The sequence below is a fragment of the Carcharodon carcharias genome, chromosome 25, assembly GCF_017639515.1.
Source record: "Carcharodon carcharias isolate sCarCar2 chromosome 25, sCarCar2.pri, whole genome shotgun sequence".
Lineage (NCBI taxonomy): Eukaryota > Metazoa > Chordata > Chondrichthyes > Lamniformes > Lamnidae > Carcharodon > Carcharodon carcharias.
Genome location: NC_054491.1, coordinates 17,131,582 through 17,146,866, shown reverse-complemented (window position 1 = coordinate 17,146,866; position 15,285 = coordinate 17,131,582). Strand labels below are relative to the sequence as shown.

Here is a 15,285-nt window from a genome sequence, read left to right as displayed (position 1 = left end):
AAAAGGGAGGGAGACAAAAAACAGGTAACCATAGGCCAGTTAGCTTAACATCTGTCATTGGGAAAGTGTTGGAGTCTATTATAATGGAATAATAGCAGAAATGCATAATATAATCAAGTAGAGTCAGCAGGGCTTCATGAAGGGGAAATCATGTCTGACAAATCTATTAGAATTCTTTGAGGAGGTAACAAGCAAGATAGACAAAGGGGAACCAATAGATTTCCAAAGGGCGTTCAATAAAGTACCGCACATAAAGCTACTTAATAAGATGAGCCTATGGTGTTGGGGTTAGTATATTAGCATGGATAGAGGATTGGTTAACTAATATAAGACAGAGAATTGGCTAAGGGGGGCATTTTCAGGATTGCAACCTGTAACTAGCGGACTGCCACAGGGATCAGCGCTGGGGGCCACAATTATGTACAATATATGTTAATGACTTGGATGAAGGAAATGAATATGCTATTGCCAAGTTTGCGGATGACACAAAAATGGTGGATGACCCAAAGAGTGTACAGGGATATAGACAGGTTAAGTGAGTGGGCAAAAATGGCAGATGGAATATAATGTGGGAAAATGTGAGGTTTTGCATTTTGGCAGGAAGCATAGTGGAGCTGAATATTATTTAAATAGAGAAATACTGCAGAAAGCAGCAGAGGGATTTGGGGGTCCTCGTGCATGAATCACAAAAAGCTAACATACAAGTTCAGCAGGTAATAGGGAAGGCAAATGGAATGTTGGTCTTTATTTCAAAGGGAATGGAGTATAAAAATAGGTAAGTCTTGCTAAAACTATGCAAGGCACTGGTTAGACCACACCTAGAATACTGTAAGCAGTTTTGGTCCCCTTATCTAAGGAAAGATTTACTGGCATTGGAGGCAGTCCAGAGAAGGTTCACTAGGTTGATCCCGGGGATGGAGGGATTTTCTTATGAGGAGAGGTTGAGTAGGTTGGGCCTGTACTCAGTGGAGTTTAGAACAATGAGAGGTGACCTTATTGAAATACATATGATTCCTAGGGGGCTTAACAGGGTAGATGCTGAGAGGTTGTTTCGCCTTGTGGGAGAACCTGGGACCAGAGGGCACAATCTCAAAGAAAGGGGTAGGCCATTTAAGACAGAGATGAGGGGGAATTTCTTATGTCAGGGTTGTGAATCTGTGGAACTCTTTACCACAGAGGGCTGTAGAGCATGGGTCATTAAGTATATTCAAGGCTGAGATAGACAGATTTTTAATCAGTAAGGGAATCAAGGGTTATGGGAAAAAGGCAGGAAAGTGGAGTTGGGGATTATCAGATTAGCCACGATCTCATTGAATGGCAGAGCAGACTCGATGGGCCGAATGGCCTACTTCTGTTCCTATGCATTGTGGTCTTATGGTCAATATAATCAGTGGATAGCTCCACATCAGCATTTTGCATCTACCTCAGACTTTTAACATGGGAAAACATCCCAAAGCATATCAGAGAAGTGAAGCAGTGGCAGGAATAGACTGAGAGAGTGGCTAAAAGCAAGAATAAAAAAGTTTTTGCTGAGGCTTTTAATCCTGGATGCCACTGCAGTGCAGTATTGAGGGAGTGCTGCAATGTCAGAGGCGAGTTGTAAAACCAAAGCTCCATTTTCCCTCTCAAGTGGATGTAAAAGCTCCCACATCACTATTCAAAAAGAGAATTCTGGCCAACGTTTATCCAACAACATGTAAAACAGATTATCTGCTCATTAATTTCATAACTGTTTATGTTACCTTGCTGTGCTCAGATTGGTGGCTGATTCTCCCTATGTTATAACAGTGACTACACTTGACAAGTACATTGGAGAAGTTGGGACTGTTCTCCTTAGAGAGGATTTGGTCCTAAGGGATTTGATAGAGGTGTTCAAAATCATGAGGGGGCTGGAATTGCGTGGAAGTGTGGTGGAGGCACGTCTAATTGAAGCATTCAAGAGGACATTAGATAATTATTTAAATAGGAACAATGTGCAGGGTTACGGGGAAAAGGCAGGAGGTTGGCGCTGAGTGAAACTGCTCATTTGGAGAGCCAGTTCCGACACGATCGGCTGAATGACCTCCTTCTGCACCGTAACAATTCTGTGATACTTCATTGGCTGTAAAATGCTTTGAGGCATCCTGATGTCACATAAAGCACAATATCAAGTGCAAGTTCTCCCTTTTCTTTAATGCAATGGAAGAGCAGTGGCAAACATGCGTGATTTAGCTGGGGGTGTTACAGTGTATAGGGCCAGGACAACTGAGGTAGAGTGAGGTGAAGTTATGGAGGGACTTATAAACTAGGATGGGGATTTTGAATTCAATGTTTTGGGTGATGGGAAGCCAGTGGAGGTCAACAAGGTTAAGGATGGGTGGAGGCATAGAACTGGTCCAAGATTGAGATTTTTGAACGTGATATAGTTTAGCGAGTATGGAAGTCCAAAATACATTAACCTTCCTGTTTTTGTGTCCATTCTGATGATACTTAATGATGGAGAACTCAAGCACCTATCAACTGAATGCAGCTCATGAACACAGTAAAAGAGGAACTCGTTAGTAAAAAAATTATGGCCATTAGTCAAGGGTAGAGCGCATATAAACTGCTACATAATTGTTATTAAAAAATGGCCACTGCCAATGATTTCAACCACATCTCCTGGCAGCCATAATGTAGGCTCAATTATTCAGTAATTTATCGTTTGAATATTTCACATAAAATCTGTAGCTTGTGCTGTAAATAGAATAGCCTGAAGTTCAGAATCAAATAAGTGGTGCTGCACTTATGCAATTTTTATGAAGAAATAAAGGATTTGTGCCTAAGGCCTAAGGGGCTTTGTCACAGATTAATCTACATACATAGGTTCTGATTTGAACCCTGCCATTCTAAACAGGTGCAGAGAATGTGGATTAACTTTGAACATGGATTAAATTGTGATGATGTAGCCCCTGGTAGTCTTAAATATTAGAATTTATCTTTATTGGTCCAGTCATAATGCTTTCACATTAAGGATGTAATGCTGAAAAATGGAGACTTAAGCTCTCGGCTGCCTGTAACATCTACTCCTCTCCTGCAGCCTCCACCCAACCTCCCCTCCCCCAGCAAGCCACATTGCTTAATACCTGTAAGCTTCTCAGAATTCAATATCTAACAAAACTGTGGTAGGTAGGATTTGAGCAGCCTATCTGGAAATGATGCTCACTGCTGTCTCATCATCTGTCATTTTCTTATTAATTATCAGACCACTTAAAGCGACAAACCCTTTCTCCCCCACTGCCACTATCTTTCTTGAGCTGTCTGGTTTATACTTCTGACCATAATAACTTGAGAATAATAATAGGCCAAATCTTATATATTTATATTATATATAGGGCTGTCAATTTGTAAGGTCCTCACTAGGAGTCCTGGACTTATTCAAAAAAATGCTGCGATTCTTAAAGGGACATTCCCTCTTTGTTGCTTCCCCACAAAAGAATTGCAAACAAGTTGAGCTCTCTCCAGCACTCTGGAACTGCAAAGATTCCTGAAGTGGCCATGGAAGCAACCTTCTACCCTTGGATACAACTTCCATTTCAGTTTTCCAGCTTTACTTCAGTAAAGGTGGGGACAATTGTCATATCGAGCAAGGCAAGAGATTGTGCTGCCTAGGTGAATGGCGAGCTAGCAGATGTCGACCTGTCGAAATTCAGACCTTAAGTTACCCCAATTGCAGTCCAGTCCTACCTACTGGACCCAAAAGTAACCAAAAAGTGTCACCTAAGTCCCATTTACTCACCATGTGGATACAGGATACAGGATTCACATCACACCCACTCTATTCCCATTCCATTAATGGAACTGAATGTCAATGATAATCAGGAAGAATAACTACCCATGGAAAACTTGGGTAACACACCACTTGCCTGGATGAGTGCAGCTCCAATAACACTCAAGAAGCTTGGCAGCCAAGACAGTCCACTTGATTGGCACCCCATCCACAAATATTCACTCCCTCCACCACCGACGAACAGTGGCAGCAGTGTGTACCATCTACAAGATGCACTGCAGCAACTTACCAAGCCTCCTTAGACAGCACCTTCCAAACCCACGATCACTGCCATCTGGAAGGACAAGGGCAGTAGATAGATGGGAACACCACCACCTAGAAGTTCCCCTCCAAGTGACTCACCATCCTGACTTGGAAATATATTGTTCTTCCTTCACTGTCGCTGGATCAAAATCCTGGAACTCCCTCCCTAACAGCACTGTGGGTGTACCTACACCACATAGACTGCAGTGGTTCAAGAAGGCAGCTCACCACCACCTTCTCAAGGGCAATTAGGGATGGGCAATAAATGCTGGCTTAACCAGCAACGCCCATGTGTCATTAATGAATCAAAAGAAACTCATTCTGGGAGTTAAGCAAGAAAAGCAAAAGTACTAAGTGTGGAAGTACCTGTCATTAGATGCCAGCAAGCTTTGCACTGATCATATCATTCTGGACAATGGGCAAAGGTTCCCATGTAACTTCAACAAAATCATTCCTGTTTTATCAATATCCAAGCCATTTAAATAACAGGAGAAAGAAAGAACTCGCATTTTGTATTTATTGGTTCGTGGGATGTAGGCTTTGCCAGCTAGGCCAGCGTTTATTTCCCATCCCCATATAGCGCCTTTCACAGCGTCTCAATGTCCCAAAACCAAAGCTTTAAAGCCAACAATGTACGTTTGAAGTGTAGCCACTGATGTAGTGTAGGAAATACAGTATCCAATTAGCACACAGCAAGGTCGCACAAATAGCAGTAAGGAAATGACCCCTTCATCTTTCGATGATATTTGGGGGATAAATATTAGCCATGACATTTCCATATTTGCAAACAAGTGCAATGATTCTTCAAGAGAGATTTTTAAAAAATGATTGTGGTACTAATCAATGTGACGGTTTAAGCACAGAGATGGACCCCGGTGTCGGCGTTAAACACTCCCAGGTACCTCACAGTTTGGTCAAAATAACAACATTTACTCTGTCCTAATGATGTGCCTAAGCTTCCACCTCAGAAGAGGAACCTCCACTGCATCATCTAACATTTTCCATTTTCAACACCAGATATCCTATGGTCAGTGAAGGCAATAACCAACAAGGGCAGCTTTGCATCGTGGATCAATGTCATCTGAGAGCTTGACTGAAACTATCCAATTGAATATTCCATAGAACATTTTACAGGAGCTGATGATTACAGTCAAGAAGCTACAGAAAGTTTCGCACCATCAGTCTGGGCTGTATTTTGAGGCCAGGTCAAAGAGATGAAAGACCTGCTTTTTCTACAGCATGAGCCATTGACTCCAGATTTCAATTATGTTTGCCATATGCCCTGTCCTGAGAAGCGACAGTCAACCTGGTGACCCTGTATTGTGCTAGGGACCTTCTTGTGAGGTCATTTTCTGATCGTACTTCAGATTGGGCTGATGCATGAGTAGGTACTTGAGAGATTCGGTACCCACAGGCTCCTTCAAAGCATCAATCTTACAAAAATGGTATCTCATTAGAAAGACAGGTAAATAGAGTTAAGGGTATACATCAGCTGTGATCTAACTGAATGGTGAAGTAGGGCCGGAATTGTCTCCTCCTGTTCCTTTGTAAGGATTACTTACCAGTTAACTGCACAGAGATCCTGTTTATTCAATAGGTTAAGGCTCATTTTATATACAAGGACAATCAGTATTCTGTACCGTATTTTAAATGTGTTTTTCCTTGCCCTCTTTAATAATACATTGTTTGCTCTTGTCTGCATATATTACATTATGCTATTTTTTGGGATATAGATATTCACCACAGTTTCATCCAAATGTTTGCATAATGAAATGCTTGCTCCAGCCTCTGTGAAAACAAATAGTAATCAATAAGAACTTTGGCAAATAGGTTTTTCAATTTGTTTTGTGGCGGGGGGGCGGGGTGGTTGGATGATACGGTATGGTTTTGAAAGGGCAGACTTTTGTAGCACATGCTGTTCCTGCGTTCTAGGAATTAATAAGCAGCTTGACTAAATGTTATTAAAGCTGCTATTCTTTATTTCACGCAATGTCTGTTCTTTGCTTCAGTTCCAGGACCTCCTGCGGGAATCAAAGCAGCCCCCTCCTCAGCCAGCAGCGTCGTGGTGGCCTGGTTGCCCCCAACCAAACCAAATGGAATCATCCGCAAATACACCATCTTTTGTTCGAGCCCCGGGTCTGGGCAGCCAGTAAGTAGCAACTTGCCCCACCACCCCATCCCCCGCCCGTTGACATTAATTATGCGCAACACATCCCGAGGACACCAGGAAATTAAAAATCCTTTAGCCCTCCAGTCAAACTCCATCCTGACAAAATAAAAGCAAAATACTGCTGATGCTGGAAATCTGAAATAAAAACAGGAGATGCCGGTAAATGCTGGTTCCACTGTTTTCCATCCTGACGAGTTCTGTTATTGCAGATCGAATGTTTATTGGGAAACTTTTAACTCTCTGTAAATCTTTATTCAGTCTTTCCAAGACTCTGTTACTTACTGCCTCAGATATGTCCAGCCCTTATCGGTGAAAGCTCACCCTTTAAACCTTATGCAACTACTTAAGTTCTCCATTTCACTGCCTCCCTTGTCTTAAATGGTGCTCATATGGTTTTGTCAAGCTCAACGTGCAAAAGCCTCTGCACCCCTTAACAATCCTCCACTCTATTGACGGGATTTTCCACATCCACCCACCGCTGGGATCTTCCGGTCCCGCCACAAGTCAATGGACCCCTGGCTGGGACGCCATCTCACCCACGGCGGGTCCCACCCACGACAGAGCCTGGAAATCCCGGCCTATATGAGGCCCAAGATTGGACAAGACTTGAGGTAGCCCTTCAGCATTTCCTTTACACTTCTGCTGGGTTACACTGACAGACCTTTTACACCCCCAGCCTCTCTTATTTGTATTTTGTGGCTGCCATCATGATTATTGCTCCTCCCCAATTTGCTTTCTTATTCCTACCAAGCTGCAAAGTTACCATCCCACACATTCTTCTTTCTCATTATAATAAGGGGAGGTGGTGGTGAAGGGGTAACATAGAAACTAGGAGCAGGAGTAGGCCAATCAGCCCTTCGAGCCTGCTCCACCATTCATTATGATCATGGCTGATCATCCAACTCAATAGCCTGCTCCCGCTTTCTCCCCATACCCATTGATCCCTTTCGCCCCAAGAGCTATATCTAACTCCTTCTTGAAAACATACAATGTTTTGGTCTCAACTACTTTCTGTGGTAACAAATTCCACAGGCTCACCACTCTCTGGGTGAAGAAATTTCTCCTCATCTCAGTCCTAAATGGTCTACTCCATATCTTCAGACTGTGACCCCTGCTTCTGGATTCCCCCACCATCGGGAACATCCTTGCTGCATCTACCCTGTCTAGTCCTGTTAGAATTTTATAGTTTTCTATGAGATTCCCCCTCATTCTTCTGAACTCCAGCGAATATAACCCTAATCGACTCAATCTCTCCTCATATGTCAGTCCTGCCATCTCAGGAATCAGTCAGCTAAATCTTCGCTGCAGTCCCTCTATAGCAGGTACATCCTTCCTCAGATAAGGAGACCAAAACTGCACACAATATTTCAGGTGTGGTCTCGCCAAGGCCCTGTACAATTGCAGCAAGACATCCCTGTTCCTGTACTCGAATCCTCTGGCTATGAAGGCCAACATACCATTTGCCTTCTTTACCGCCTGCTGCACCTGCAGGCCACTGTAATGTCACTGGATTATAATCCAGGGACCCTTGGCTAATGCTCTGGGGTTTAAACCCCATGACAGCAGTGGGTGGTATTTAAGTTCAATTGATTTTTAAAAAAATCTGTAATTGAAAACTAGTCTCAGTAATGATGACAGTGTAACTACCATCCATTGCTGTAAAATCCCACCTGGTTCATTAATGCCCTTTAGGGAAGGAAACCTGCCATCTATATCTGGCTTGGCCTACATGTGATTCCAGATCCACAGAAATATGGTTGACTTTTAACTGCCCTCATAAATGGCCTAGCAAGCCACTCAGTGTCATGCGCAATAAATGCTGGCATTGCCAGTGATGCCCACATCCCATGAAAGAACTTTAAAAACTCAGTGTTGAAATGAAGATCCTTCAACTAATTTTCTACTTAATTCATTCTGTCCAAGAATCTGAAAATTGTTGAAATATTGCCAAATCCTCAGTCTCCCTTTTCCTTTTCCAATCTACAGGTTTTGCAAATCATTACCTCTTCATTTAACTCCTCTTGTGTGTCAGCTGTGCCCCAGTTGGTAGCACTCTCGCCTCTGAGTCAGAACGTTATGTGTTCAGTTCCCACTCCAGATACTTCAACACAAAAATCCAGACTGACACTGCAGCGCTGTACTGCTGGAGGTGCCAGCTTTTGTCACAGATGTTAAATCAAGGCCCTATCTGCCCCCCTCGGGTGGACATAAAATATCCCAAGACACTATTTTGAAGAAGAGTAGGGGAGTAGTGATCCAGGGTTTTCAGGCCAATATTTATCCCTTGACTAACATCACTGAAAAGCAGATTATCTGGTCATTGCTGTTTGTGGGGCTTTTTCTTTATTCATTCATGGGATGTGGGCATCGAGCCAGCATTTACTGCCCATCCCTAATTGCCCTTGTTCAGAGGGCATTTAAGAGTTAATCACATTGCTGTGTGCCTGGAGTCACATGTAGGCCAGACCAGGTAAGGGCAGCAGGTTTCCTTCCCTAAAGGGCTGTGCACAGGTAGGCTTCTGCTTGGCAATGCTTCCAAAACACTTTATTAGCAGTAAAATATTTTGGAATGTCCTGAGTTTGTGAAAGGCGCGATCTTGATGTAGATTTTCCTTGTCTTTCTTGCTGTTTTTAATCCTTGGTTCCCTGCAGTACAGGTCTTTCCTGCTCACTTAGCCTTCTCCAGTGAACCACTACCCTTACTGGGACATCTGAAGCATTGTTCGTGACCATTTCACTCTGTCCGTGAGAAAAATATACAGAAAGCCTGCGAGACAAATCCCAAGAAAATCAAAAATATGCAGCAAAGAAATAGTCCACAGTAAAACCTGAGAAGGATTTAGATTAAATTTGAAATTGGGTGGTTAAGTCGTTAACCACCTCCTTATTATGCTGTGGTATATTATTGTGCTAATAATGATGTGGTAATTATCAGTGAGCAGGCTTTGTCATGCAAATATTTTGCTTTCCCGGGAATGCTTCAGTAAGGATAGTATGCTCATTTATCAGTGACTAATCTATGCTATTTCAACAACCTGGACACTCCTCTGTGGTCAATAACTCATGTTTCCAAATCTGGGTTATGGTGCTGCAGGCAGAGTGTGGCGATGTTTAACGGGTCATTGTCACTTGGCAACGTGTCCTGTCAGAGAGGTTTGTAGGTTGCCCGACTGAGATGTGCAGAATGAGGTTAAAAGGGCAAGCGGAGACCTCGAACGCGGCATCCTTTCATCTTTCACTGTGACAGTCGAGAGATTTCTACCCATTCTGGGGCAAGGGAGCGGGGCATCTAGCCGGTGACACCTGGGGTGGGATTTTTGGGTTGGCGGGAGGCTGTGATTGGCGGGCTCGGGGACCAGTCGCGGAGTGGACCGCTGACCACAATCAGCCCCCGACCGCGACTTCACGCCGGCTGGCCGATGAACAGCCAGCCGGTGTGACAGGTACGCTAAATGGCTCAGTGCTACCAGGGTGGGGGGTGGGAAAGAGCGAACGCTGAAATCAGTGTGGGCATGGGGGAGGGTGGAAGGAAACTCCTTGAAGGCGGAGACCTGTCTCAGGGAGCTAACTTCTAAAATCAATAAAAGCAGAATGTAAGATCGGGGGAAAAAAATTATCCACATGTCAGAATGAGACACATCAACATAGGGGCGATGAAAATTTTTTCGAAACGTTTTAATCTTTTTGCAAAATTAATCGCGGAAACCTCGCCCTTAGATGAGCTTTTCCTCGGAAATGCAAAGGCCACCTGGCCAATTCGCCCGCCTGCCAGCTGTAATGTTGGAATGGGCAGTGAAACGTCGCCATCTGTTGCTCCTTTAATGGCTTTAACAGGCCTCTTAACTGTCGGTGGGCGCACTGCTAACTCTCACGCGCGTTCCACTGACCGAAATATCGCACGAGTGCGTGATGACATCGAGACACTCGCCCGACGTCATCACGCGCTATTTCACACTCAAGCAAGCCTGGCGGAAAAATCTACCCCTGGTTCTGTTCCCATTCGGCCCCCGACATTTTGTGCTGTGTTTCTAGTGCAGGGAACCATGTGGAAAATTGAACCTCCTCCCATGTGTGAAACCTGTTAACACTAGAAACAAACTGTCTTCAGAGTTGCAAAAGTGCCAAAATCTTTATGGCAGAACAACTAAATGTCTTCTTCCCATGGTATTGCCCATGCAGTGTGTGTACCATCACTGGGGGCAGTGCTTTAGGCCGTCTAGGCCTTAAACTCCATATTCGCCTCTCACAACCTTTGAGATGGTCCTTAAAATGTACCTCTTTGACCAAGCGTTTGGTTACCTTCCAAATTTCTCCTTTTTTGACTTGATGTCAATCTTTGTCTGTTTATCCTCTGGTGAAATGCCTTGGGATGTTTTATTATGTTAAAGATGATTTATAAATGCAGGTTAGTTGTTGTTACACTAAATCAGTGTCTGGACACAGTCCAGGGTGGTTAGCTGTTCTCGTGTTTCCATGTTTCTTTATCCTTCGATGTTCTTGCTACAAAACACAATCTTCACCAGGACTTGACCGTTTTCTGTATGAAAATCGACGGGAAGCATCTTGTGCCCTCCCCCATGGTAGGTTTGATTGAGGGGGGGGGAATTTAATTAGGCCGGAGGGTAGCAACTGGAGACCCGGCTGCCTTCCCGCCTCCATCCCCATTAAATCCATAGTGGGAAGGTCTGTAGATGGCATCCTTGCACGGCCATCAATTGAGGCCCTTAAGTGGCCTGGCATTAACCCAGTGGTGGGCAGAGGGCTCACCAAGCAGGGGGCATGACAAGCACACCTGTGCGGGATTCCTTGCCTGTTCCCAGGGAAGTCCCTCATTCAAAGTCACTCAGGCAGAGGGAAGGAGGGGGCCAGTGAGAGCCAACCCTCTCCACTTGCTGCCAAACCCCCTCCCTGCCCTCCCTGCATCCTCCACCTGTCATCATTCATCTCTGGCCTGGGCTCCAGCGCCAACCCTCGGTCACAAGTGGTGTCGTACTGGCAGCAGCCAACACCTCCCTGGTGGCACTCCTGCCCAATAGAGCTGCCGGCCTCTGATTGGCCGGCATATCTCAGTGAGCGGGACTAGCGCCCCGGAGTCCTGGGGGAACGTCGTCGCTGGTTTGTCAAGTGCCTGGGTGGCACATGATGTGGCAGGCCTTCCCTAAACGTAGTGATACGGGGTCCTTGTCAGATCTCCAGATGGTGGGCATGACCCCTGTCACCTGCACAAGATTCCACCCTAAAAGTTTGGGGGTGAGGTAAGCCTGGGTATCTGCCAGTAAAGGAGCAACATGGGCAGAGGCATGAGTTTTCTTTATTCATTCTTGACATATGGCATAACTGGTTAAGACTCACCGTCAGCTTCCTTGATACAAGTGAATGGCTTGCTAGACCGGTTCAGAGCACAGTCAGCCACACTGGTGTTGGACTGGAATTGTGTACAGGCCAGATTGGGTAAGAGTAACAGGTTTCCTTCCCTAAGTGACATTAGTGAACCGTTTAAGTTTTTACAAAAATCTGCCAGATCATACTTTCCGTATTTTTAAAACTGGTGAGATTTGAACGAGCATTTCCTGGATTATTTGTCCAGTAACATCACATCATACTACCATATCCAATGCAACTATTACCAAAGCAAATGAAAATTCAGAAAAAGTGCAATAAAATTAAATCAATAAGTGGTTTAGATTACTCGCTGCTGCACCAGTGACCTACCCTGTGACAAAATGAGAAAGGGATATTAAAGGCTCTCAGTTTATATGAGAAATGGAATCTGTACAATAGCTTAAAGATGTTGGCAAAGGGCAGATTGTCAACAAAATTCAACAGTACTACAGACCGAATAAAATGTTGAGGTATTTTTTTTGAATAAGGTATTTGACTGAACTGTCTTCTTCCCCACATTGTGTATCCATTCCTCAGACGAAAAGGATGGAATGGCTGAATCTCCTCTGGGTCTCTGCTAACGTGTTGTTGCCTGCCCGAACATCGGGGTGTGACCCATCATTAACATAGAAAAACACCTGCCCTTCTCCCTAAAGTTGGAGCTGCCCCATCGCCTTTGAGTTGCCAACTCCAGATGGATGCGTTCCTGGAGGTTTTGTCATATGACCACCCAGCTCAAATCAACCTTCCCCCCCACCCCCAAACACTCAAGCCATTGGTCCCCATCCTGTGCCAAACTGCCAATGGAGAAAGGACAAACTTCTTGTCATCTGATTGGATGAGTCTTGATTATCAGACAAACTCCCCTTTCTCCCAATTTCCTCACATCTCCAATATTTTATATCAAATCAGTGAAAGGCTTCAAACAAAATGAAAAAAAAACAACTTTTCATTTCTTTCAGTGCCCCAATGGTTTTTCTCCAAAATTGTTCATAGTTGTGTCCTGGAGGTTAATCTTCAATTCCTGCAGGGCCCAGGACAATGCCGGAAGGTTCACGAGCCTAAGTTGCCTCCCACTGACAAGGATTCAGCTTATTAGAAAATTGCAAGCCCAAATCCATCACCCACCGTTCCTTGGCTCAGTGTGCTGTCAAGGGACACCCTTAATACAATCATCCTCCAACTCACAAGCTCAGCTGCACTCGATGTTCATTCAGGAGCTATGCCGTCTGTGAAACAACAAGCACATTGAATGCTGCAAACTGCAGTGCTCCTGCTGTGAAAGAATGGACGGTATCTGTGAATTCGAAGACTTGTGTCAATCCTGCGCACACTTTCTTTCCCGAGGCATTTGCATTTAACATTCTATTATGACTGGAGGTCAGAAGTGATGGTGGAGAGGGGAGTTGCAGGGGTGGGGGGAGGTGGTTCTGCTGTAATGTATTCTCCCTAAAATTACAAAGATAGTGCCCAATGTTATTGTAGGGTTTTCAAGGCAGCTTTGACAACATGCCTGAAAATAACAGTATCAGATCCCCATGGTTTTAAGCAGCCGCTTTGATGAACAGATTACATCTCCATGGCAACACACGGCTCAGATATTGAAATGAATTTGAAGCAGAGCTTTTGATAAGTAGTAATTTGTAGACCTCCTGTCTCTTTGTCAGTGGAGTGGGGGGCCGAGCTTCCAGATTACTAAAGAACTCAACTGTGTTTTTTTCTCTGTTAGTTCCTTTTTCAGCTCCTTTGTGAACCTGAAACCAAAATTGATGGAATGATAGGCATGTAACTGGCAACTCTCCAAGCCGCATTTTCTCTGTTAGACTAATGAGAAAGATATGGCACTGATATTTTTGATTAAAGTTGATGCACCCCTTTTAGCTGTTGCCTAGAAAAGTTTTGATAAGATATATTTCATTCCCTATTTCTCCTTTAATCTCCATCCTGGTTTCTAGGTTCACCAGACTGATTCCTGGGGTGGCAGGATTGTCGTATGAGGAGAGATTGGGCCGACTAGGCCTGTGTTCACTGGAGTTTAGAAGAAAGAGCGGGGGTGGGGGGGGACCTCATTGAAATGTGTAAAATTCTGACAGAGCTGGGCAGATTGGGTGCAGAGATGATGTTTCCTCTGGGCGCTTAGGGGGAGGATCCAGAACAGGGGGTCACAATCTCAGGATATGGGGTAGGCTGTTTAGGACTGAAATGAGGAGAAACTTCTTGACTCAGAGGTTGGTGAATCTCTACCACAGAAGGCAGTGCAGGCCAAGCCATTGAATATATTTAAGAAGGAAATAGAGTAGAATTTTCCTCCCATCGGGGGTGGTTGTGCAGGGGCGGGCACAGACCCAATCAGTGTCCCCGATTGGGTCTGCGTTGCCATTTTACATGGGCAGGCCAATTAAGGCCCGCCCACTGTGCGCTCCCTGTGCAGGTGGCGGGGGGGGGGGTCCCTGAGTCGGGAGTGCACTCTTTCACACAGGTTCACAAAGGAGCGCAAAAATCTCCCTGAGTCACAGAGGTGCCTCCGGCAGATTAGTTTTAAGCTTTAACAATTCAATAAAGTGTGGAAAAAAATTTTTATGACATGTCCCAGCTCATGTGAAACTGCCACATGAGCTGGGACATGTACATTAATTTCAATAAAAATTTTTGAGAAAATTTAAAAATCATTCAGGAAACCTCATCCCGCCTGTGGCTGAGGTTCCATGAAAAATGTGGAGGGCCGCCTGGGGCTCTTCACCTGACCCCCGCCGCCCTTAATTATTTTAATTGTTCGTTAAGTGGCCTTAGTAGGCCTTTGACAGTTCGGCGGGTGCACAGCCAACTTGGCTGGGCGCCCGCCGAACCGAAAGTCTGAATGACGCGCCGTGACATCAGGACGCACGCCCGACATCACCCCGCGTCATTTTACGCCTCAGCGAGCGGGCCCCGCCCCCGCTCCCACTCGCCGAGCCGAAGATTCAGCCCTATGTTTCTCTCTTCCTGCTGCAGAGTTTATGGGAGCAGTTTTGGATTCCATCATCCAGCCTTGCTTCTGGAACCATGAGGGCAGCAGTATTGCTCTTGGTGATTGGGGATCAGGAAAAAAAAAATTGATGATATAGTAGTTGCTGAGGCATCAGACTGCTTCTGCACTCTCCAAAGTGGTTTACAAATGTATGACAGTGACCTACAGGAATTGGCCCTCTGGTCCACTCAGTCTGTCCCATGCAACTGTGATGCCCTGTGCATTGCAATATGTATATACTCCACCTGAAAATCATGTAATTTCCTGAAACAGTTAAGAAATCAAATAAAATGCAGGAAAATTGGAAGGAAAAAAATGGGGACAAAATTAATAGTCACTTCGGGAAAGGGGAGTTAATTAAGGAAAGCCAGCAAGAATTTATTCAGGGCAAATTGTTTTTTACTTGAGTTTTTTGAGGAGGTAACAGAAAGGTTATTGCTGTTGATGTGGTGTACATGGACTTACAAAAGGCATTTGACGAAGGGCTACACAACAGACTTGTGAGCAAAGTTAGAGCTCATGGCCAGGATCTTTAGGTCAGCGAGCAGGGGGCGGGACCCGCTCGCTGGCGCGTAAAATGATGGGGGATGACGCCGGGCGGAACTCCCGACATCACCCCGCGTCATTTCAATTTTCAGTTCGGCAGGGGTGCAGCCGAATCACCTGTACACCCGC

The 15,285-nt window shown here is 44.9% G+C and overlaps 1 protein-coding gene across 3 annotated transcripts in view; it reads left to right on the top strand.

Annotated features, from left to right (window-relative positions):
• LOC121269638 (Down syndrome cell adhesion molecule-like protein 1 homolog) overlaps positions 1–15,285 on the top strand; it is a 474,540-nt gene that overhangs the window by 389,891 nt on the left and 69,364 nt on the right. For all 3 annotated transcript variants that reach the window (XM_041174392.1, XM_041174393.1, XM_041174394.1), the window contains one exon: positions 6,061–6,200. In XM_041174392.1, the coding sequence (XP_041030326.1) occupies positions 6,061–6,200 (140 nt within the window). The remainder of the gene's footprint in view (positions 1–6,060; positions 6,201–15,285) is intronic.